Here is a 25,729-nt window from a genome sequence, read left to right as displayed (position 1 = left end):
GTCAGAAGGCATTTTAAAACTCAGCCACCCAGTGCAAAACACAAGGGAAAACATTTGAGCAGGAAACAGGATTTGTCTTCTTCAGATGTAAATGAGTGCCAGCTAGCAGCAGAGCTCCAAAGGCACACATTTTAGCGCTGAAAAGTGTTTCGACAAAAGGGGACCAAGAAAAAAATGCTATAAACAGGCTCAATTCTTAGAGTTTGATTTCCAGACCAATAAGCGCAGAAACTGAGCCCAAAGAAAAGATCCGTATTAGCAACAAAATCCAATCATTCCAATAATAAAGAAGAGACATCCAGACTGGTGCAGAACTATTTCCAGAGAGAAGTTTGTCTCCCCAACCCTTTCACACCCTGCAGTGGCTCAATGGAAGAATACTTAAGAAGTTGCAAGTTTGGTCATAATGTGTAAAAAGCCCCTGAAATGCGACATCATTTACTCTTCTGTGGTATTGCTCAGCAGAGCTAATAAATCTTGCATGAGCAGAGCTGATTCTAATTTTCTAATATGAAAAGGCATTTGGATTGAGAGAGAGGGGAAGATAAAAGTGATTGAATCTCCAATAGCCCAGCATCAGTGACAAGAAACATCCTGCTACGGACCCCAAGGAAGAATGGCTCCCCCTCCTCCCCGAACCACAGGCACACTCACCCGCTCGCACATCCAATTCTCCCTGCTTTCTGCTCGCCACGTCTCAGTCTCCCCTATTGACAGGACGTGGTTTTAAACACAGTTACACAAGTTATCATTTCTGCCTTTTGATCAATCTGAATTTTCAGGACAATTACCCTCTTAATCAATGATTGCTATCAGCAGCCCCTTGGATTCTTCACCAAGGCAATCGTGCCGCCGGGGCAGACGGCATGTGCATATGCAATGAAGCTGCGGGGAGGTGCAAGTCCATCTTCCCCTGACGTAGTCGTCGGCTGAAAGGGTGGAGAGCTGTGAAGGCCACTTCAAGGAACACCTGACGTAAAAAATAAGCGGAGGGAATTAAAAGGGACATTGTGCAAAGCATCTGTGGCACAGCCAGGCTGGGGGGACCAGGGACCTGCTGAAAATATCATCGAGTTGAAAAATAAGCCAACTAAACCAACAGATTTACCATCCACTGAAACCATAAATTTAAGAGCTATCTATAGCCAGCACTAACCACTCCTAATGGGGCTAATAAAGTCCGTTTCCAATTAGAGACTGAAACTATCAGAAGAAGGAAAGGCGGAGAGGCAGCTTTTAACAATCTCTAAAGATGTGGGGTTTGGATTCGGGGTTTTCTGTTTGTTTGTTTGTTTTTTTCCATCAGAAATTATCTAGCATCACCAAAATGCCCCCACAAAGCAAGCCTCCCAACACTCTTCCCTGGCGGGAGTATGTGTTTCAGTAATTGATGTTTGCACAGAACCTCAGCTCTGGGAGAACACGGCTCCTCCGAGGCATCTCTCACCACCACAGGAACACGGCCCCAGATATTTAGACGCCACAAGAAACGAAACCCCAAAGCAGCCAAAGCCCAATTACAGGGGCCGTGGGTTGGCTGGGGGATGAGGCTTAGCATCCCTGCTCTTGCAAGAGCACCACCAGGCCATTGGGCAGGTTCATGCCGCTTGGCTTGTGTTTTCGGCACTGCAGCCCAGGCAGGGTGAAGGAGCACGTGGCTCGCACCCACACATTGCTCTGTGCTGCTCCCTCGACTACCTTACGGGCTTCCTCTGGGCACAGGACTCCTTGACACATCATTCTGTCCAAAAAATAGCTCAGCCAGATGCAGGCACTGTTGCGTCTTTCTGAACAGCTCCTGCAGGTAGAGGGGCTGCATCTTCTCCCAGGCTTGGAAAGCACCCTGCACCTCTCAGGTGCTGTGTCGGCAGGAGGGAGCTTTGGGACCTGGATGGCAGCAGGGAAACATTGCCAGAAAGCAGCCGAGCTCCTGCAGGGGAAGGCAGCGTGGTGGCAGTGTGGTGGCTTCACCATCTTGACCACCAGATCGGGCTGGCAGTAAGCAGCAGAGGCAGCGCCAGGTGAGGCTGGGGGGCCAGCTGCCTTCGCAGGCTGCTGGCTGGAGGAGCTCTCTGAAAGGCACAGTATTTCACTAGCTATTTTACATGGAGAATTGCCGATCAAAGATATCCCCACTGTGTACTCCAGAGCAATAAAAATAAAAAAAACCCACAAGAAGAATTCTTTAGGCGGGTAATGGGCATTTTATTCCTTTTTATGACACTAAACATAGGCAGCTGGCATAATTACACCACAGTAAAGGCATAATGTGCACCTAGCAGAACAAACTCATACTTTTGATAATTAGGCAGAGCAAACACAGTCTGGGATTCAGCCACACGGCTTCACTGTCTCCTGGATCTGCCGGAGCCCCCATCCCTGCAGCACGTCAGCCTCATACCCGCAGCTGGATTTAGCTGGGCCCCATGGGGAAGGCTGAGCAAGCAGAGCATCACCAGAGCTCTCCTGCACCAAGAGGACCGGCCACGCAGCTCCACTGTTTAGAGCAAACTGAGGGCAGAGTGCAAGCAGGGAGGTGCAGGATGGGTCCATGTGCAGCTCCTGAGAGGCAGCTGGAGACAGCACGTGGCAGAGCACCGCTGGAAGATGTCAGTCACCTCCTGATCAGCCCTGACTGACCCCACAGGCAAGGTTGCAGCAGAACCAACTCTGTGGGGCCAAATCATACAAGGTGTGGTAGCAAAGGGAGACCCAAAACACAGGAGAGATGCATAGCTCTTTTGGGTTTGGCAGCTCTGCTGAGGCCAGCTCCAGGAACTGAAAGGGCTGAGCATAGGGACACCCCTCCACAGCAAGGACCTTGGCCAAATGCAGTCTGCAGAGACAACGTCCAGAGGGAAGCTGTCCCCTTTGCCAAAAGGCAAGGACAGAAGAGAATGTCCCAGGGAAGCTGAAAGACCCTCACCTACAGAAGGGACCAGCTTGGACCTGCTAGAGGCTAGCAATTACCTTTCTGAAGGCTTTGTGCTCCCATTAGTCCTGGTTGGCCCTGCTAACCTGCAGACCTGCCTCCTCCAAAACACACCAGCAGGCAGCAAGCATGCTCCTCCGGCAGCTGCAGGCATCTACACAGGACAGCTCTTCCCTGAACGCAGAGCACGGCCAAAGCGGAGATCCTAAATGATCTCTAAAATATTAATAGCATCAATCAGAGCCAGGCCGACAGAGGTTACAGCACTGGGAGAGCGCAGAGAGCAAACTCTCCCCAGGTTGGCACAGGACCATACGCTAAATATCCAGTTTGTTTAAAAATGCATCTGTAGGATGCATGCAGGAGCAGGGCTGGCAGAATAGCGTACTGAGGTTTCATCTCCATGCCACTGAAACCTGCTGGGGATGCCGACCACTGCATACAGGGGAGAGACCAGCTCAGCTACACTTGGTCTTACATGGCTTAATGGAAGTTGGTGACTTTAAGGTACATTGAGTGCAATGCAGAAATGCTGGAGTATCTTGGCTCAAAGAAAGGTGAGGGAGGTGGAGCTGATCCATCAGCCATGAGTGAGAACTGCATGTTCATCTGTGGATAAGATGCCCAAGAAAACACCAAACAACATCATTATGAGACTTTTCAACATGAGATTCAACGTGAGAAAGGGAAGATGCATGTTGTCAGCAAATATAAGCTTCTTGCCTCCATACCTACCAACACCCAGAAGAGGTGGATTGAGAACTAGACAGGTACTGAGCAAGCTTGGGAAGGCTGCAGGGCAGCAATCCAGACCACGACTTCAGGACGGCTGTTTCTTCAGGAGCTTTGATGCCCTATAGAGCTGGCAGCAACATTCATGTCAGAGCACCCAAGGAGAAGATGGTCCCGGGTGTGTAGGAGACAGTGCCCAGGCAACTGGGAAAACCAGGCACTATGAGATAGCCTCTGGCAGGGCTCATGCTTCAGAGTGATCAGAGCTGCCCTCCCCAACGGGCCACAAAACAGGAGAAGTTTATGCGTACATGAGGGCAAAGGATGGGCTGTTTCCTAAACAAAAGCAGACCGTATCTGCAGACTTTCTGGGCAGTTCTTAGCAAGCCACTGTGATAGATCCAATCCATGGGCTGCAGGCAAGGAGCTCAACCAAGGAAACCTGCAAGTGGAGAGAGCAAAAGCCAGGATGGAACCAGAAGTGCTGCACCAGCATGGGGGAAGGGCGGCAGGCGATTTTTAATCCCAACTCTGAAATCAACTTGCTTAGTAGCCTTAGGGTTCCAAGAGATATAATTAATTCATTTAATGAGTGTGAAGCACTGTATGTTATTAATATACAAATTCCACTACGGTATCTCCCACCTCCCAGCTCAGCATCTCTTGCTGCTTTATATCAAGCCCATGAGAAGCAAAAGCCAAGCCACAGTATGCATGTGCAATGGGGCAGAGGCTGCACACCGACACCTTCCCAGCCAAGACAGCAATAGCAAAGTCCCATCCCTTTCAGCAGGATAGCGCATCACGTTCAGCACAGGGCACCAGGAACACCTCATACAAAAAAAGCTCTTTCCGCTTACTGCCGAGTTGATGGCTACCATAAACCAGCCTGCTGCTGCTGGTGGAGGTGGCAGGCAGTCACTCTCCCTCTTGTTGCCATGCTGGCTCGGTAGGACAATGAGGACTAAAGCGGTTAATGTTTTAATCCCCAAGGCTAGAAAATCTGATTAACCTCTCATTCCTCCCCAGAGAACTACACAGAGCTGTTTTCATGCTCCTACGTGGAGCTCCTGTCTTTTAAAATGCAGAGAAAAGAGGACACAACTCTTTTCCCAGGAACTAGACAGCTGTGCTGGTACCCATGTAAAGCTCCAGCTGAAGGGCTGGGATGCAGGGATGCTCTGCCCCTCACCTGACCCACGGGACTCTGGGAAAGGCCATCTTTCACGCATTGCGCCTTCGCCTTCCAGCTCCTCCTGGCCTGGAATGCAGCACACGTTGCAGGATTATTGTAAAACATGCCCTGCTTCTAATCCCTTCTCTTGCCTTGCTCTGGTATTGACTGCGGGGAGCTGTGTCAGGCCTGGGGTCAGGCTTGCCTCTTGGAATACCAGGGCATGCAGAAGGCTCCAGCCTCTCTGGCTGACTGCAGTACGCATGAGACATGGAAAAACACAGGCTGCCCCACACCTTCGCATAAGCAGGCATGAGAGACTGGAGGCCCCCAGCTTCTGCCAACAGCACTGGTGCCCTGCAGGCACAGCCGCAGTGTGAAACACCAGACCTGTGCCAGACAGACACCCACTTGCTGGGAGATTGAGGGCCTAATTCTGACCATCCTTATGGTTTCCCTGGTTTGCTCCTGAGGTGCTGTGCCAAGGGCACATTACAGGACAAGTCTGGATGCAAGCATGCGGCACATCAGCCATGCTGCGGTCACACTGTACGCACCGTTACCCCCAGCTACAGCAAGCATCCAGCTGACAGGTCCCAGTCACACCATAACCAGCCCTGCAGCAACTCCCTGCCTGTCCAGACCCCACCATGGGGACCATCAGGCCACTTCAGCCTGCATAACCTTGGCATTGCAGAAAGATTTCTTATCAAAAGCACAAGTTGCTTAGATTTCATTATGGGTTATTTTGCTTGCTTTCGAATGCTCTTTCCAAAACTTTGGCACCTACAGCACACTGCCCCATAAACAGGCAGGACCAGGAGAGCCAGCATGGCTCCTTCCTCGACCTGCAAGCAGCAACCAGACTCATGGTGTAAAGGTCTGAGCAGTATGGTTAACCTCAGCAGCAGTGCACACAGAGCCAGATGGGAACCAGGAGGCTCCTCAGTGCAGGGGACAGATGTTCAAATCCCCCAGCAAGGGGAGCGCAGTCACAGCGAGGTGCTGCTGAGCAATATGGCACTCAGCAGGAAGAGCAGCATGCAAGGTCTGAGCAGCTGCCTCTCCGCCTTTCGCCTGCAGGCTACGGGCGATGTGCAAGTAGAAGAACCATAAATGCCAACCTGCCTCCAACCACTTGCACAGACAAGGATGCTTTCAGTAAAGCAACCAGTGCAGTGCACTCAGCAAACCGCTGCTTACAATTTCATCTAGAAGACAAAGCTTTTGCACTGGTTAAACAAAGCACAAAAGCAACAAATTCTACTCTCTGCTTTGTCCAGTACCTGCAGGCTGCATGGGGCCAAGTAAGACAATTGTGTTCCTCAGTTTCTCTTGAATCACCACCTTCCTGCCTTATGCGAGAGCCCTCTGTACCATGCGTGGCACCAGGAGGCCCTGGTCCTTGCTGGAGCCTGAAGGTGCTGCCAAATAATAAAAGCTGCCTTGGGATTTCCCCAGCACAAACACCCCGATCTGGGCAGATGGCATCTGGAGAGGAGTGTAGACTGTATGCGGCACCCAAGGCAACCACCTCTTCTTTCCCTGCTCAGGTACTCTGAGTCTCAGCGACGCGTCCCAGGGAAAGCAGACAGCCTATGTCCAAGTGCAAGGGAGCAGAAAGTGTCACAGCAAATAGGGTAGGAAGGGAGAAGTGATGACCTGCACTGTCTGCTTCAAGGCAGGACCAGCTCCACCCAAACCATCCCCACCATATTCTTCTAAACTCGGAAAATCTCAAGAGCTAAAAGGTCCCACATCCCTGCCCTCACCCACAGAGACTGTTTACTGATCTTCTTACAGCAGGTAAAGACATGACCAAGAGCTGTCCACCACAACCACCCAGAATAAATTTTTCCCCTCCTCTAAGCACTTTCGACCCTCCAAAAATGATTTTTGCTTAGTCTTCTCTAAGCTGAACATCCCACATCCCTCAGTCCTCCCCTGGAGGTCATGTCTTCCCACTCTCTGACCCTTCTTCTGTTCCCTTCTGGGCTTTCTCCACCCGTGCCAGGTCCTCCCTGAGTGCAGTACGCAAAACTGGTTTGTTCCAAAGGCTAAAATGAGGCTCCGAAGCACCTTGTCTAGGAAAATAGCTGAGATTTTAACATGAGCCTACTGCAATTTTAATCTGTATTAGAAAAAGAGAGCGTAGGAGAACCCCTGATGGTAAAGAAGTTAATCCATGTGTGAGATGCCGTGAGATGAACACATGCTAAAACACACGCAGGATAGCTACGGAAAGGAAGGACGGAAGGAAGTTCCAGGAAGAGCCTGCTGTTATTAGGACCAAAATATGATGTGTCCCCTTTGCACTGGAGTAGCTCTAAATGGCTTCCACATTAACAGGACCTTGTCAGAGGTTGTCTTTACCCACCCAGTAGAGTCTAAATGGCAGTGAGCGAGGAACAGGCTGCATGTACTTAGCCCACAGCCTTATGCTTGGTATGAGTTTGGCAACGAGAAGGGTGCTCTTTCACGTAGTTGTGGATTTTATGACCAAAAGGAATTACTAAACTAATCCGCTATTTTGCAAGCCAGGAAACACAGCTACTTTCTGGTGAACCAAGACCAAGAACTTACATTAGCCCTCTGAGGATCACATCTTTCCTGTCTGCTCCCAGAACAGTTCACACAGACACATGCTCCACAGAAAATTGCTCCCGTGCTTTTAAGATGCAAGAAAAAAAACACCAACAAAAGACAAAGGAAAGGGAAACACACAAACCCATTTGATTTAGGCGAAGATGGACACTGCTCTTTTCTGCCCTCCTGGGATGGGCATGTACGCTACCGCTCAAGTCATGCAAAACCAGTGAAGCCTCCAGGCTGCATCTACAGCCCCTCTCAGCTGTAGCAAGACCAGCTCCTGAGACTGTAAGAAAAGGAAATGAAATGCGAGGCTGGGATCATTACTTTGAAACTATAAGCTCGTGCCACTGAGCCAAAGCCTGTTATATCGACATGGGTTTGTGTCACCCCAGCAGCAGAGATCATTCTCCATCTCTGCTTGCTCAGCTCCCCTCCTCCCGGGACAGCTGCCGGCACGGTACTCCGCAATGCTCTGTGAAATCTAGCTACAGAAAAACGCCCAATGCTTCGCCCAGCAAGTTAAAGTTACAGGCCTGAGCCACTGCAGAGTGAAAAGTACCACACTGACTGCTCCACCATGCTTGGGAAGCTGCTGGCAAAGCACAAAGTGCCACTTGCAGAGGAGCAAATAGCAAAAACCCCAAGTTTCCTTCCCTTGGGCAGAGAGCCCAGAGCGGGGTGTTGCTTCTTAAAGCCTCCAGTATTTAAAGGGCACTGAATTTGCACATAGCCGTCACATAGGATGCTCCTACTCTGTGTCTCCAGTCACCAGCCTGGGCAGCAGCTCTGAAGGAGGGAGACAACCCTGCCTGCCAGGGGGTCCTAGGCTGAGGAGGGGAGAGCAGAGCCCTGAGCAACTACTGGCCACGCAGCCCACATGCCGTGCCTCTGCTTCCTTTGTTTTATGTGAAGGTGGATACCAAAACCAACCCCAATGGTTACTCTGCATTATGTGAGCACCCCACCTTGGCGCATACTGCAAACCTATACATCAACAACCCCTCGGTCCATCCGGTTATAGCTTCTAGGGAAACCGAGGCAAAGAAGTCTGATGCATCAACCCATCCTGTATCCCCTTCCAATGAGACGAGGAGGAGGAAAGGGAAAAGACTGTCAAGAACTTGCAGACACTCACCCTTCCTTCCCAGCACAACCCCCCGCTTGCTGGTTTTCCTTGGAAATGTGTTTTCACCCCTTGTTAAATAAGAAAGGGAAGACAGGTCCCTCTGCAGCGGGACAGAGAGGGCTGCTCCTTTAAGGCCTCTCCTGGATGCCCTTTCCCTTTGAGATGACTATCCTCGACTCCCTCCTCGTCTCCCTCCCTTTGATTTAAGAGTTCCTCTCCTGGCCCTGACAGTAAGGTATTTCTGTCCCACAGATTATAACTCACTCTGGGCTATTATTCAACTCCCAAGCCCTGGCCCTGCTGCATTTAGTCCAAACATAATATCTTTCATGCATATATTATCTGTCTCCCTATTATCTGGAATCATTTCGGAATTAAATTTCAGTCCTGCAATATTGGCTTGAAGAGCGGCTCGCTTTATGGGCTAGTCAAAGGTTAGAATACCAATCAAAATAACACTGCCGATGCAGAGAGACATTTTAATATTCCAAAACCCGGTAATTGTAAAAGGACATAATATTTTTTCCCTGATTACCCCAAAGGCAACACATGTTAACAAGGCGAGGGAGAGAGTGAAAGAAATTTCAGAGTTCAGACAGCTGCACGACAGATTTAAAGGAGAAGTCGTGGATGGCTGCCGTGCTCCAGCCCCTGGAGCAGGAGGGCTCCCCTGCCAGCGGTGCCGCACTCCCCGGGATGCCGTCCCCTCCATCCCCAGCCTCGTGGCATTCGTGCCACCCACGCTCTCCCAAGTCAGGAGCCTTCGAGGGTGCTCTCACCGCAAGGGAACGGAGCAGCCAGAGCTACGCCAAAACAGACAGTTGAAGATTATCACGGCAGAAGAAACTGTTGCGATCGGCTGGCCTGACCTGCACAGGCCACGAGGCTGCCCCAACTTAATTCCTGTTTGAACCAGAGCTGATCTTTTTAGGAAAAAACCTTCCCTCCTGAGCTGGAGAATCCACCACAGCCCTCGGTAAGTTGTTCCAATGGTTAATTACCCTCACTGTAAAAATCTGCACCTGAATTACCTCGCTTTGGCTTCCAGGCACTGGAACTGCTTATGCTCGTCTGCTAGGCTGAAGGAGCCTCTCGCCACATTTTGGCTCTCCCTTTAGATACTTAGGGACTACAGCCAAGTCTCCCTTACCCTTCTCTCTGGTACCCTAAATGGCTCCCAGGGTCTTTACTGCATGGCGAGTATTCCCATGGGTCTTGCAGTTCTCGTCCAGTCTTCAAGTTTCCAGAATGCTTTCCAATGCAGAGATGGGACCCAGCATCCCATATTGGTCAAACCAGTCCCAAAGAAAGAGATGATCCGGCCCCTCTGCTCCTACTTACCATTGCCTGTTTATAAATCCAACAGCAGCCGCCTCCTGGATGCAGTATCTGCACACTTTATCGAAAATGATTTTTATGTTTTCTTTCAGGGCATTGATAAAAGTGTTAAATACAAGAGGTCTGAGAAATAGATCCCTGTGGGACCCCGCTAGGAAGACATGTACTCCATGATGATTATCCATTTACAATTAAATGCTAGGAGCTGTCAGTTTGCTCGTTCTTAATCAATGTAATGTGTGCCATGTTGATTTTGTATCACTCTTGTTTCTTAATCAAAATGTCATAAGGTACCAAGTCAAATGCCTTCCAGAAGTATATTACATTGACATGGTTACCTTTATCAACCAAACATGTAGTCTCATAAAAAAAATATCAAGTTAGTTTGAAAAAGACCTAGTTTCCATAAATCCACATTGATTGGCATTATATTACCTTCTTTTCATTCTTTATTAATCAACTATGATATCTGGCTTTTCATTACTTTGCCCAGAATTAATGTCAAGCTGATAGGGCTATAATTACTTCATCGGTCATCCCATTTGCCCTTCTAAATTACTGGTACAACATTAGCTTTCTTCCAGTCCTCTAGAACTTCCCCCATGTTCAAAGACTTATTAACAGTCCAGGGCTTCTCAGCTAGCTCTTTAAAACTCCTGTAAACCAGCTATGCAAAATGCCAACCGAAAGCCACCACTTAACTTTATCAGAAAATTGTGTTGTAACAGCAAACCTTTTGCTCAGTGATACAGCATCCTCTGCCTTTCTGTAAATACAGAGCAAAGTATTTATTAAACACAGTCATTTTGCTGTTATAAGCAATTCCTTCCATTTCCTTCCAACTATGAACCAATGCCATTGCACAGACACTTTTCTTTCCTAATCTCCATGGAAAAGACCCTCTTACTCCCCTTAACCCTGGAGTCGTGCTTCTCCTTGCGTTTCCTTTCACAACTTCTCCCGTTCCTGCCTTCTGAGAGTTTCCAAAGCCAAGAGCTCCGCAGCCGGGGGCGAGGGGCCCAGGAAAGCACAGCTCCCATTGAAGGAAGGTGTGAGAGGGTCTCAGAGCACTCACCCATGCTGCAAACCAGCAAAGCACTGAGCACCGTGGGTATATGCGCAGCTCTTCGCAGCCATCTATTCATGTGCTTGATGCTTTGGCCATGAAGCGCTCTGCCTGAGGAGTCCTCCTCTGCCATTTCTAACCTTAATAGGCATTTTATATTCCCTATAGCCAGTAACTCACTAAACAGGCAATTAGTAACAATCACAGTAAATCCTCAAGAAGTTAGATCTCACAAAAGCAACTTCCAGGTATATTGGCCAAAAAATATACCATTTCTCAGTTGACCCATTTCAACGTTCTTCATTCAAAGCACTCAAGACACTTCAGCCCCAAGTGCCTGAGAAGTGCTCCGAGCTCCTCCTCCCACCCCAAGGAATTGTTAATTCAGAGGAGAGACAAAAAGCTGTTAGCAAATCTTTGTTTGTTTAAGATGTGTTTATTTCTAGTTGCCAAATATTAAAAAAACCATCCTATTACATGCTTCCTCTGTCAGATTTCACAATGTGAGTAGGTGACCTCAAAACATTTGTGCATGTGTATGAACAGTTTGCTTCCAACTACGAGTACCTACAGATCAATAAAGGCTGGGCCTGGAAAAGGCCAGCTCTGCACACAGCCATGTCACCCCCCGCATGGTCATGCTGTGCTCCCCAAGGCTCCGTCAACTCTGTTTCATGATGCCCAGAGAAGGAAAGTTGCATTCCTCCACACACATCACTCAATCCTTGCCTTTCATAAAAATTCTCCTGGACTTCAGGAAGATGTCAAACTAGGACCAGTTTTCTGTCACTTCTAAAGCAACCACTATTAATGTGTCTAAAGACATGCTGCCCTCTGTGAACAGGAATCAAAGATGGTCAAATATGCCAGGACAGCTGTCCTGAGAAAGGGGCAGCTCTGTGATGGGTATGAAGATTGTATTTTTTAAAAATTAATAAAATATCATTCAAAACACAAGGAATAAAACAAACCTTTAGTGGTGACATAAAACACTCATCTTTTAACCACATAACATCCCGAGAAGCAATGGAAGATCAGGATAGTGTATACGGCGTTAAAAACAGCTTTGACAATGCCATTCTAGAGTCACAGGGCCCACAAGTGCCTTTGTGCCAGCCCTCTGACAAGTTACGCTGCACTGGAAGAGACACAATGAAGCAAGAGTATGGCAGAGGTCTCAAGTCAAGAATAACACAAGGGAGAAGAACTGGAAACAAGAAGATGATCCAACAGTAGGTTTAAAAGAAACAAAAGGACCTGCATCTTCACACAACATATGAATAAGCAGAGTATAATTAATGCATAATTAAATAGCAAAACTCATTGCTGCAGGATGCTGTAGAAACTGAAAGCATGAGCAGATTCAGAAAAGGACGGACAAGTTTCTGGTAGACAGACATGGTAAAAACAGTGGGTGCTAGACACAGTGGTCCGGAGGCAGCCGCCAGCTCTCAATCCTTGAAGAGACAATTGCTGGGAACCAGAGAAAGCTGACTGGAATCATGGTCTCCTTGACACATCTGCAAGCATCAACTACTGGCCTCTGGCACGGAGAGGACCTGGGTTAGACCTTTGGTTTGGCCATTTTCACACCATCATCATCCTTCTAATGTTTTTCTTGCGCAAGCTAATTGTAAGAAAATCTAGCTTCGCCGCCCTTCTTCTACCTCCTCCCTCCATCAAACCACTCTCCCCTCCGTGATGTGCTCCCAAGCTGGCGGTGCTGGCACTCCTGCCGCCTGCCGTGTTTCCCATTCCCAGGCTCCTGGCCACCCTGTGATCGCAGGCACCGTGTCCTTGGCCTAACACAGCACTGGCTCCATCCCTGCAGGGTGAGGATCCATCACGGGACTGACCATGCTGCTAACTCAAGTGGGACCTGGAACGATAAACCACAGAGGCTCCCAAAAGAGCAAAGGAAGCACGAACGAGAGCTGATCCTTGTGTTAGAATAAGCACTAATGAATTTATTCAGGCTACCTGAGGATACACTTGGGGCAGCAGCTTGGTTGTAACTTGTTAGCTGCAGCAGCTTTCCTTTTCACATAAATCTTGACCCACAGCCTCCTGCTTTCTGCACATATTTCTCCACTGGTGCCCCTAGCTGCTGATGTGAAGCGCTCTCTGCTATTTACATCCTGAGCATCCAGCTCCAACGATGTAGCTCAGGTGCTGCACCTCAGTCCTAACCCACGGGGCCTCTGTGGATCAACATGACAGGAACATAAGGAGAACTGGCAGATGGGATGGTGGCTCTCTATCGAGATGGTTTAGGGGGATATCTGAAATGTTGCAGCATTCAAAGAAAGCCTCCTCTGCTTGCTGCTGCCCTCCCACAAGGCTGAGCTAATCAAAGTGAAGAACATGATAAACTCTCTGCCCCAAGTCAGCTCTACACTGACAGTTCACCACAGATACAAGATCGCTCAGTGACATTAAAAATGTCAGCAAACACCGATCAGGCTTGATGGAAGGGATGCATTAGCAGGCTGGGGGGGGCATAGGGCAAGGTAAAACTTCAGCAAAAGCGGTCAAGTGCACAGGCAGCTTTTCTCATTTTGTCCTCCACAGAAGGCTTTTTCACAGATCCCAAGACACTCTGGCCACCATCACAGCAGTCAAGTGTGGAGCTCACCACCACCTGCATGGCCATATCAATCCAAAAAGGTTTGCACGGGGCAACGCAAGCATGGCAGCTAGCGGGGACTTATTCCCATCTTCAGCTTGCTCGAGAGGCATGTCTTGGATACTCTGAAAGAGGCCTGGAGGCACAGGGTGCTCACCTCAACTGCTCCTGCAGCACAGAAGCGACAAGGGAAGAAGCTTACTGGAGAATGAATCCTGGGAAAGACTGTCTCGCCACCTCGGGAAGCGGGACTGCTGAGCTCTGGAATATCCTGTGCTTTGGCGGAGGCAGCGCAGACAAGGACTGTTTCTTCAGATGATACAAAACAGAGACAAAGAGGAGCTGAAGCCATGTGTGCATGGGCAGAGGGAATCTGGAACATATTTTGTTGCTACTGCACTACACACAGGTACACAAACACACTTGCTTCATGAACACACCTTTCCATATCTAATCCCACTCTTTTGCATTGCCTTGTATTTGCAGCAGCAGTTCCCTAACTCAGTAGGGTCCTCTTGGTATCACTGCTCACAAGCAGAGACCCAAAGGACAGACAGCAGATGCAGGTGGGGCCATCCTGCAGGAGACTGCTCTCGGTCACACATGCCATTTACACTCACATGAACTGTTTTATCGACATCTGAAACATGCAAGTCTCTGCATTATCCATGACCTAGAAATTACCAGTTTCACACCACCGCTCCAAACACCTTCACTTCATGGATCAGGTCAGAGGCAGACTCAGCCTAGAAGGTACTTCTAAGTCAGGAACGTGCCAGAGGGAGGGGAAAAGGGGCCACCTGACCTATGCAGGGAAGATCCAGGGGCTAGATACCTGTCCATCCTTATGTCTCTCACTGGGAGCTCACTCAAAAGAGACTGAGGTCCCATTGGGTCCATCTGCTTGGGAAGAATTATTTATCTAGGCTGGAAATCCTCTCTCGTGAAAACACACAGGCAGTTCCCCCACAAGCACCCCCAGAGAGCGGGGCAGTGAGTGGCATGGAAAGATCCTCACCCTGGGGTAAGCGCAAGCCCCAGGGGAGGCAGCTCTGTAGCCACAGGACAGAAGAGGTCCTTGCTCTCCTCTTCAACCTGAGTCACTTCCCAGAGGGGCGCAGGAACCCTGGAACCAACCTGTGTGTCACAGGGCATCAGATATTAGAGAGTGAGAAAAACTACAGATTTTTAAGGGATTAGAGGGGTTGGAGGAACATAAACATTTCTCCCACACGTCCCCTCCCCATGTGATCTGAGGGAGATCAGAGCCTTACTTTCTGAGTAACACATCTGCAGAGGAGGACAACCCCAACCCACATGCCCCCATCCTACATGCGCAGCCTGCTACCCCTTCAGAGAGCTGGGCAGGGGAAGACTTGACTGCAACAGCTTCCCTCCTCCTCCTGCCTTTAGCTCTGTGCTTGGTACTTCACGGATGCTCACCAGCCCTCAACTTAGTATCACAGTATTTACTGAAGCCCAATACATGAACGCCCATCTTGAAGAACAGCCACTTGCCTGGATGTTCATGTTATGATGAATCACAGCTCCTAACACGCTAAATCCAAGAGCCTCGAACTATGGGAAAGAGCCGTATTCATCCTGAGGCCCAGTGGAAGAGCACGGCTAGATCAACCTACTTCTTAGCAAACATCACGGTACATAGGGATGATTTTTTTTTTTTTTTTAATATTATTATTCTGCAGCCATCAACCTGCTGGTTATATAGCTGCTATCCATTCACCGGAAGTTTAGTGAACTTCAAATGGCGATCATTAATGGTCACTGAACTGCAGAATGCCCCAATGTGCTTTCAGATTTCATTTACCAAGGACCAGCAATCAGCCAAAAGATTTGCTCTGACAGCAGGGAAATACAAGACCCTCTGACAAGTTCAGCCAGGAATGTGCTGCCAGCATCCCTTGTTAAGTTCATGTTCTACCCTATTTGACGGAACAGATCATGCAAATTGTCCTTCTGCGGCCGCTCAGCCTGTCACTCATGCTTCCATTTAAAACAATAAATAAATAAAAGAACAAAAGAAAAGCCCACAAGTACAACGAGCTGTTTACAAGCAAATTCCACTTACCGAGACCCCTAATTATCAGGAAAAGGTGCAGAAACCCAAATAAAACATTAAATTGGATGGAGGAAGGGAATCTTACTCATCCAAAGGTTTAACCAGGAGAGCTACCCCAGTTTCTCTTGTGCACAGACCCCAGCCTCCCCCCTCACCCCACTACTGCTTGTAATCACACTTGTTCTTTTCTTCCCACTTTGATTTGCGGCTTATGGCATCACCACATTTTTCTGTGCGGATGGAGCAGCTGTGCCAGGAGACCCTGTGGATGCACAGCAGGCTGCTCTTTAACAACCCAGAGAATGCGTGGAACAACACAAGGCACCAGACAGTAAAGTCCAAGGTATTTTGCTTTGCAAAGTGACCACTGGTTTCTTAGGTGGACGTGCTGCTGAGACAGCTCCCCTTCCCCACAGCACAAATGGAAATACTGATTTTTATTTGGGAATATTTCCACATGATTATCAACCAGAATTTGATCTGAAGGGAACCAAGCTCCTAGGAGTCTTATACGGCTGCAAAACAAAACAGAGTCAGCAACACTGGGGCCAGCACAACCTTCGCTGAAGAGGGGCCTCACAGTGTCCCACTATTATGCGGAGACACCGCACTGTGCCTGCCACAATGGGATTCTCCCCAGCTGCAGAACACATCCCATCAAGTACAGTAAGACTCTATTAGGGGAGATACAATAGGGAACTGGAGGACTCGCTCAGCCCAGCTTCTGAGAAAATAACTCATTTCAATGCAAAACAGCAGTAGTTATTAGACACCTCCTTAAAGCGGAAACGAGAAGGACAAGGGGAGGGGGGAGAGAGGGAGACGGGGACTATGGCAGTTTGCACAAAAGTACCTTTTTCAGATTAATCCACTGTTTGAAGTAATCAGCAACCGGCAGCCCTAAGTACTGGCATTGTCCTGGTAACCTGTAAGAGAGAAGAGAGAGCAGGTTTGATTCAATCAGTGTCCTGACAACACAAACTCTGTTTTCTTAAGTGCATTTTGTTCCGAGATGGAAGAGACCTTCAAGTCTGCTGTAACATGCTGCACATCAGAAGGACTGTAGCTCTTGGCAAAAAAATCTCACGAGAGCACAGCTTGGCTGAAGACGTATATACCTCCAGCCACATCCAGGCTGCTGGCACCTTTCAGACTGAACAGTTTCAACAGGAGCTGCGTGCAAGTGCAGCATGCAGCTCTTCTCCACAGTGGCTAACAGACAAACACGACTGGAGCATTCGGGCTGTCCTTAGCTAAGTGAACTCATCACAAATCTCTGCAAACCATCCCGCTCAGCCAGCGGCTTACCAGGCAGACAGAAGGACTGACAGTTCACCTGTCATGCCCTGGTGCTTTTCCATTCAGCCTTTACGGTTAAAACACCGAATGAGACGCGAGGGAGGGAAAGAAGCACCAATGCATTCATTTTTGGGGTAGTAATGCTGCAGGACCAACGTTTTAGGGCTAAGAAAGCAGAGGCTGTTTTCCAAGCAGGTGCTTGGAAGAAGAGAGCAGTCACAACTCTGAAGATGCAAGGTGCTGCACAGTGTCTTACTATGGGTCGGAGCACCAGCAGCCAGAGCTGCGAGCACACGTATTTAACCTCTCCCTTCCTACGGCGAGCCGCCAGAATAGGGCTCACAAAACAAAACGGCACCGGTAAGGGAGGTGGACTGCCTGAAGGGACAGCAGGACCCTAGGATTTGGAAAGCTGTTTCTCCCACACTGTGCCGACCCCAGTGTGTTCACAGGGGAGCTACGACGTGCCCCTCAGACAGGGAAGGCTGAGTTGCAAAGCCGTGCGGCTCCAGCCGAGCCTGTGCAGGGAGATGAGTTATGTGAGTTTTCCTCGGCCGGTTTGATCTGATCAAGAGTAATTGATGGATCTTGTTCATTCACGTACTGCTGAGCACGCCTGGGGCACTGGTCACAGGATCTTTAACTGAAGCAAAGGAACATCCCAAATAAATATGTCAACTAAATAAATGACTAAATTAGAGCCGTTTGTGCATGTTAAAAGCCACAACCCCAGAAATCGGCTTTTGCAAACAGAGGGGGGTGGGGAATCTCACAACTTCCTCAGGCACTTGCGGGCTGTAGGGGGAGGTTGTAGGGGAGGAGGGAAGAGCGGCGAGTGCCAGCATCAGCTGCTCAAACATCCCAACACAGACCTTGTCCAGGGCAAAGTCTTCTCCCACTCTCCATAGAGGAAAGAGTGAATAATCCAGATGGGACTTCAGACTCAAGGCTGAAATTCAGGAACAAGCTCTGGTCAGAGGTGGATACAAACCTTGAGCTGGGGTGCACCATCAGCACCCCATGCAACACCTGAGTGCTCAGCCCAGCTCCAAACCCTCTGGTGAACAGGGCAGCATCTCTTCAGACCTACAAGCAGTTTTCCAAGTAAGGGGATGAAGGAGGGACACCGATAACGTACTTGCAGATAGTATGAGTCTCAAGGTAGTGCAGTACCAGAGTGGTTTGGTTTTGGTGCTGCCTTCATTTCCATGGGAAGAAAAGGAAGGAAGCTGGTAAACATATCCAGGGGAATCTCCTGGGAATATGTGGTCGATGGAGCCAGCATACACTGGGCCCCACCAGTGTACGGGCTTTGTGAGCCCTGCTTAGGCTAAGAAAGGAACAGACTCCCTGTGCCAAAATCAAATGCCTGGTCCTGAAAAGATGCACATGTCATCATTTAGGAGCAATAATTTAAGTCATACAAACACATTTGAATAAGGAGGTCCAGAGGAATCTCTCTGAGAGCAGGAAGCCTGTCAAAAGAACGATCTTGCAAGCAGCAGGGCTATGGCGATTTGCAGGGTAAGCAATGTGACTTGACAGCACGGTCTCATCTCTGGGCACGGCTCATCTGATGCTAGCACTATCGCGCTGAAATAAACCACCTGGAGTCACTCCTCACAATTGCATAGCCGTCACATAAATAGCAGCCTGGTCCATGCATTTTACAGCCATTACACATATGTCCATGACATCCCGGAGTTGAACAGACCCCACCAGCCCCAACCAGCAGGCTAAGAAAGCTCTTTCTCCAGGAAAGCTGCTTTCTACTGGTGCCCGAATCAAAAAAGATCACAAGAAAAGGAACCATCTAAAACAAATGACCAGCCTAAATACAGACACATTATCAGCTCAGCCTCTCTTAGACTGCTCCCATTTAGCTAGAGAGGATGATGACAGCAGTTAGCAAAAGGTATGTTACTAAAAGCTGAGTTTCTCCTCGCAACTCAAGAGGTTTTCATTAATACAGGTCTCAGCCTAGCTCCAGTTAGAGGAATAATTATCAATTCACCTAACATTTGCATAGGGCCCAGGAGAAGCAAGTACAGCATTGTTCTTGTTAGCCACAGGAATTGACAGCTAACCACCCTCTGCAATGAATGGCATCTAAAGCATTTCCATCCCTGTGGGACCAAAAGGCCCAGCAAACTGGACAGCCTGGTTCTGCTTCCACCCTGAGACTGATGGCAGTATGCCCTGGGCGCTGGACAGTGGGTCTTTAATTGGAGAAAATAAATGCTCCAAATAAATATGTCAACTAAATAAATGACCCATTTTTGCAAACAAGTAACAACCCCAGAAACTGCCTGTGAAGCCGTGTGACCTAAGGACATTCCCCCTCCCCCTCTCTGCTTGTGCTCCCCTCATTTCACGTTAGCACCAGAGAGACCTCACCAAGTTGTCCAAGCACTAGAAGACCTATTCTCATGCTATAACCTGGGCGGGCTGTCAGCAGCATGGACCCAAGCTGGAAGATGCAGGCCTGGAGGCTCCAGGCCAGCAGGGATACAGCCACTCAAAGCACTTGCCTTTAGCAAAGGATTGCCGTATGAGTCTGGTCTGGTCTAGTCTGGGTACGCAGCGCCCCCAGCACAAGGAACCAGGGGCTCTCACTGCACAGAAACCAGGTCCCCAGGTAGCTACAGGAAGGAAAACACCCCTGCAACGTCTTTTCCCCACGTCCAAGCTCATCACCTGCCGTGGTCCCTCCACTCCTCAGCCTGGTGACCAGGCAGGAGTTTCTCCAGCATCTTCTCCAGGTTGCAGTGAACAAGGCACATCTGTGGCTCTCCTGGGGAACAGAGGTGCCAGGCCCTATAAGGAAGTATCTGTGTTTATCAGGGCCACCATTCACTTGAGCAGCTCATTTGGTAAACATGCTCTTATGCTCAGTACAGCTTCTTGCTCTTGCAAGAGTCAACCTTGCTCACTGGGGGCAGTTTTGCTTGAGCAAAGAGCTTGGGATTCGGCCCTCCCTCAGGTAGGAGAGAAGAGAAATGATGGCACATTTCACTGCATTCAACATCCCATGGTCCTTCCAGCTTCTGAACAAGGTCTTGCTGCCTCCCCAAACACTGAAGCTCTCACTCCTTGGGAAGGAAGCTGGCTCTCAAAACTACCCCATCAGCCAAACGCCGTGGCTTCAGGTATGACTGCACTTGATAGAGAGAAACTTGAAAATGGCTGTGGGATTTTCCAGCCTCCAATGCAGCTCTGGTAAAGTCTGTCCTCCCAGCAGCAGAGATGATAGCCCACAACCTCTGCCCGCTCCCAAAATGCAGGTCCCCTTTGGGCAGAAGAGCAAGTAACATCAGGTAGCACTCTCTCCTCTACCAGCCAAGCCAGCCCAAGTCCCCCTTGGACTGTGGTCAGCAGTGGCAGCTCTGCACCATTTTCAGAGAGCTTTCATCACCCCCGGCTCTGATTTCCATCCAGCCCTGCTCCTCCACTCTGCAGGGTAAATGGGGCCTGGAGATGAACGGGATGCAAATAGGAGGCGAGGTGACATGGCTGCATTTCTCCTGTTGAAGCTGGCTCTCTCCAAGGCAGCAAGAAGCGCACAGCTCGGCGGTGATAAACGGCCTTGCTTTAGTTATCACTTTCCTTAAGTTAAGGAGAGCAGCCTAGTGATGGATGGGCTGGAATTCGGTTATCAGGGAAGGCTGTCAGCCAGAGTTGCCTATCTCCACACACATTTAGCAGGGCGTCATTATGCGATGGCATCGAGTTAAAATATGACCAAGGGTATTGAAAGAAAAAGAACAGGATTAAAAAAAAAAAAAAGGCAAATTGAGCAACAATAAAGGAGCATGAGGCAAGAACGTTATCGTACTAGTGACACCTTTTATCTCGGTCTGGTTAGCTAGCGCAGGGCACAAATTGGTCCTTCCTCCACTATTGTATCCTCTTGTACAAACAGAGGCAGATAAAATGTGTCACCAGTGCGATAGCATATCAATTTAACCCTAATTATCTAGGGGGTCAAGCTAAGAAATAGGGGTTTCTCATTTCAACAGGTTCCTCGGTCTCTCCTCAGAGCCACCACATTAATATGGAAGGGGGAGGGGCAGCCATAATTGATTTCCGTCACTCAGGTGGTCCTGGCATATAAAAAATTAATGCTTGATTCTCCCAACTAATCAGAGCTGGTTAACGTCCATCTGCTTCTGGGTTCAGGATGTCAGGAGACAAAGAAATTGGGCCACTTTCTACACACTGGGGGTATTGATATTAAGCCAGTTAAAAGAACAAGTTCCTCTATGGGAAAGATAAAGGGACATTAAATCTTGGTTTTTACAGACCTGGTCTCAGCCTTCCAGAAAATCCATGCCCTGGAGACCTTGAGTTGTAAGAGATGCAGAACATTTTAATTGTGTCCCAGCCAGCCCCACTGCACTGGGCTGCAAAGGAGAGGGCAGGCAGGCTCCTGCCCTGGAAATCCTTCACTGAAGGAGGGCTGGAAAGCCCGAATGAAGCTGCTTGGACGCAACAGCACACAACAGCAACAAGGTGATAGCCAAAGAGAGGAGCTGTCAAACCGTCTCAGCCTTGCACCCTAGTTCAAAGTAAGGCTGGTCAAGGCGTCGCTCTGGACCATGCAGCACAGAGGTGCTGCTCTCTTTTGATGTAGGGTGGGATGTCTGCCAGGCCAAGGGGAAAGCTTGGGTGCCCTCTCTTAACAGAGAAAGCTAGCGGTGCTAAGGCACCTGAGATGTTTTAGCAGAGAAACAAGCACCATGATAGGCGAAGCCACATCTGTCTGCACTGAACCTCGCGTGAGCTGGAGCCAAGCTAGGAATTTAAAGCAGCAAACCCATACCCTCCCAAAGAGGCAGCCTTAGGTTGATCCAAATTTGGTTAAAACAGTAAGTCCCAGCCAGCAGGGTTCAATGGCCTGGGGATGCAAAGGGGTGAGATCCTGCTCCAAAGTGCTGAGGCTGTAGGAGCATCCCACAGAGGGGCAGAAAGCCTGGCTGGGCTTTGCCAAAACCACCATGCCGGGCCAGGAGGGCTCTGACAGCACAGTGCCACAGCACCCGCAAGCAAGCAGAGCGTCCTGGGCACGCAGCACAGCCCAAGCCATGCCACGCCACAGCCTGTGGAAATTGAAGCATGCTGGCACACATCTTCAAAAAAACCCCAAACCCCAACTTCCCCATCCCAATAATTCAAGTTAGAGTGCAGCAGCTTTCCCGCGTAATCCAAAGCTTTGGCAGGGAGATGTCTCCTCCCCAGCCCTGGAGTCACTATGCCACTCAGTGCAAAGAGGCAAGAACTGAGCCTGTCTCCCCTCATGCTCCTGTCCAAAGTGAAGCACAGAGGGACGAACGCCCTGCCAGACCTCTGGCACCCCACTCACATGCTCCTCAGCCCCACGGACCTGCCACGGGGCCAGAGGAGCCTGCCTGCCCTTGTTTCCCGATGGATGAACCCTTGCCAGGTGACTGCACCCCACTCTCACCGAGCACGCTCATGGTGCCGCTCCTCGCTGTCCCCCATCACTGCAGGCCAAACCACCCCAGCATGGCTGTACTTAAAATTCACAAGCAGTAGCTGTGGAAAGACAATACATTTGGAGAGGGTCTGAAAAGCCCTGGGTTTTCACAGAAACCCTGAGACAGGTCCCATCTCCCTCCCTCTTTGCTTTCCTTCCACCCTCTCAGTTCTCTCCACCACCCCCAAACTTGTCACAGTGCAACAAGCCTACAAGCCACACATCAGCTTTAAATATCAGCATGCGTGAAGCAGGGACATGAGAGCAGGGAAGTGGGAACAGACAGAGCAAGCCTCCATCGCCTGTCAGGAAACACTAATGAATTTCAACACCAGCAGCCATTGCCTTAGACGGGCTGGCGAGAGGAGGAGACGGAGTTACAGTGAGGAGCCTTTGCAGGAGCAGTCTGCCTTTTTTCAAAGCCCCCTCTGTTAATAAATGTCATTGCCGAGTGGGCTGCAGCAGTCCTCGAGCCGGGATGGGGTGGGTCGGGGGAGAGACAGGCAACTGACAGCGCTCAGCATGCCTGGGCAGCACAGCCTTTTCTTCTGCTGTATCCCCAGACAGAAGCCAGGAAAAGGAAGCAGACGGGACATCGCCGTTGGCATGAAGCTGTCTTCCATTAAGGCCCCGGTACCTAAATAACAACCTCCACAAGGAGCCACGAGTGGAACCCGAACACCCCCCAGTCCCATTCACTGCGATGGATGGAGGCTCTACAGGGAATGGTCCTCGGGATGGGCAGAGGGATGCAGAGACATCCAGACGCGCGGCCTGCGTTGCCAGCAGCAGCAAAGGGTTACAGAGCAGCCTGTCCCTTTGCTAACACAAATGCATTCCCGAGGCAGCGCAGGAAGAAGCATCCAGCACAGGGCACCGCATGGCAACCGCACCGATGCACAACATGAAGGTCAATGCAAGTCTTCTTTACAAATGTCAACCTGTCATCTCTGGATATTAATGAGGGCTGACCAGCAGCTAAAATGCATCCATGCTCCATTAGTAATAAGAGAGACACGATGCAGGAGAAGAGCACACACCACGGCATGTGGAGGTGCCAGTGGGTCTGCAGGGCCCGGGGAGGTATGGCGATGCACAAGATAACTAGGGCCACTCCAGCTGCCCACGAAGGAAAGCACTTGCCACACAAACCCCTTCACTGGAGTGTGCGTTATCTTTTTCCACCAATCTTTAATTGGATTACTGCAATGAGGCCAAAAAACCCAGGCTAAGCAGTGAGGCTAATACCTGGTACTTTCAGACCTTCCTTTCTTTTTCTGTGATGCCCATTCTGGACAGCGTTGCTTTCTCTCTGTACCAGGCATACTCCTGCCTAGGAAGCCTAAAAGGTAAGCTGCAAGCCTTGGGACTCACAGCATCACTGGCTGAAATGTCTGAACACCCACCACCCATCACATGCTAACAGCCAGATCCCTCTTCTCTAAATTTTTGCTGGGCACTAAGAAATTTGGGAGAATCTCAACACCCATGCTTTCCAAGCAGCTAGCCTGCAAATGGAAAAGGCTGTTACCCCAGACTGCAACCAAAGCAATGTATATGCTAGGAAAATAATTCTGTCACAAAAAGCACACAGGGCAAGTGGCTCATCGTGACTTGCTCGTCCTGCAAAGCACTGTGTGCCTTCCACTGCCATCAACCTTAATGAAACATGAAGGCATTTAACACCATGCGAGATCTGGCCCTTTTATGGGTATCTGTCTGTGCGTCAGCTAGATGCTGGCAGAGATGCTATCTCAACATTAAAAGCAAGGCTGTAACACAGCAGGTATTCAGCCTCCAACAGAAGATGTTCATCAACAATTGCACACACATGATGCTACAATAAATCTATGTGCTACCGCCTAACAGCTTCTCTTAAAAAGATTCATAGCTCTATTTACTGGGCCTGATTCTGTTGCTAATGCATGAGGGAGTAAATCTGGAGTAACTCTACCTGGAGTTAGTAAGTAGCCAGCGAGAGCAGGATCAGAATTGAGCCTTTTGATTTTTAAATAACTACTTAATTACCATGCAGGAAACCAGAGCTTGCTGGCTCCACAGTTCAGCTGAGGTTAGGAGTGCAGCAGGCAGAAGCTGCGCACTCCTCCATACCAAGCCCTCCAGATGGGTGAAGGGATAGAGCAAATGCTCTCACCAGCCCTTCCAGACAGGGAGGATGACTGGGTGGACTTTCCTTTGACATCAGCAATGCATCACGTTGCTCCCAAGGAAAGAGAAACTGGAAAGTCTCCAAGACTGAGGTTGCCCACTATGAAAAACCCTTAAAAACAGATTTCAACACACCAGCTTGCTGTGACTGTCTGTCTGCTTACTAAATACGACATTATACAGCATCTTATGAATAGGAGTGTACAAAATTGGATACTGTGTACATCTACCACACAGGCATGTTCTCAGTGAAAGTCACCCATGTCATGACCACAGGCTGCAGCAGGTGAACTTCCAATTTGTCATCAGGAAAAACTCTTCACCATGCACATAATAAAGCACTGGAACAGATGGGTGGGGGAATCTCCTCCCTTGGAGACATTCAAACTCATCTGGAGAAGACCCTGAGCAACCCGATCTAAGTTTGAAGTTAGTTCTGCTTTGAGCAGGGGGCTGGATTAGAGACCTCTAAATTATTCTGTGATTCACACTGCAGCAGAGTCTGATTACAAACGCAGAGCGTGTCCCTTCTCCGTCTATATGGTCTCTTATGAAGTCTTTCATACAGACGCTAATTTAGGAATCGCCTGGTTCTCCGCATACCAGCTGTTTTAAGAGGGAGCATTCAGATTCCTGCTGCAGAATACTGTAATTGCGCACTGAGTAAGGGAGTATATCTGATGCAAGGGATGCATCCACAACGCATCGCGTCTAAGCCCCCTCAAAACCAAAACATGCACAAAAACTAAGCTAAAATTAAATGTGCTTCTCCTCCCACTGCACATTTCCTATTGCAGAAGTATTTCTCCCCAGGAAACCGGAGCATGCAAGATCTAGAGCAAGGAGCTGCTCTAGGACTGAGAAGACACGTCCTGTACCAGTCCTTCCTTAGACCCGCTGTACTAGAGGCAGGAGGAAACCTTGCCTCCTCCATGCCTTGCCTGTCCAGACCGTTTAGCTTATAAACTCTTCAGGACAAGAGCTTCTCTGCTATGAGTCATAAACTGCTTAGCGCCTAATGGCAAAGCCTATAGACGCTTAACATAATACAATCATGTCACTTAAAGGCCATTAGTCTCCAGTCTAAACAGCACTTTT

At 49.3% G+C, this 25,729-nt stretch overlaps 1 protein-coding gene across 5 annotated transcripts in view; it reads right to left on the bottom strand.

Moving 5' to 3' along the window:
• ERI3 (ERI1 exoribonuclease family member 3) overlaps nucleotides 1-25,729 on the bottom strand; it is a 135,934-nt gene that overhangs the window by 65,944 nt on the left and 44,261 nt on the right. For 3 of the 5 annotated variants that reach the window (XM_087730316.1, XM_087730321.1, XM_087730317.1), the window contains exon 6: nucleotides 16,520-16,592. In XM_087730316.1, the coding sequence (XP_087586442.1) occupies nucleotides 16,520-16,592 (73 nt within the window). Of the gene's footprint in view, nucleotides 1-817; nucleotides 971-12,808; nucleotides 12,840-13,788; nucleotides 13,896-16,519; nucleotides 16,593-25,729 lie in introns of those variants that run through there. The other 2 variants (XM_087730319.1, XM_087730318.1) reach the window with 2 other exon arrangements.

The sequence above is a fragment of the Nipponia nippon genome, unplaced genomic scaffold (assembly GCF_047370975.1).
Source record: "Nipponia nippon isolate SJK-2023a ecotype South Korea unplaced genomic scaffold, ASM4737097v1 scaffold_5, whole genome shotgun sequence".
Classification (NCBI taxonomy): domain Eukaryota; kingdom Metazoa; phylum Chordata; class Aves; order Pelecaniformes; family Threskiornithidae; genus Nipponia; species Nipponia nippon.
This window is presented reverse-complemented; position numbering and strand designations above follow the sequence as displayed.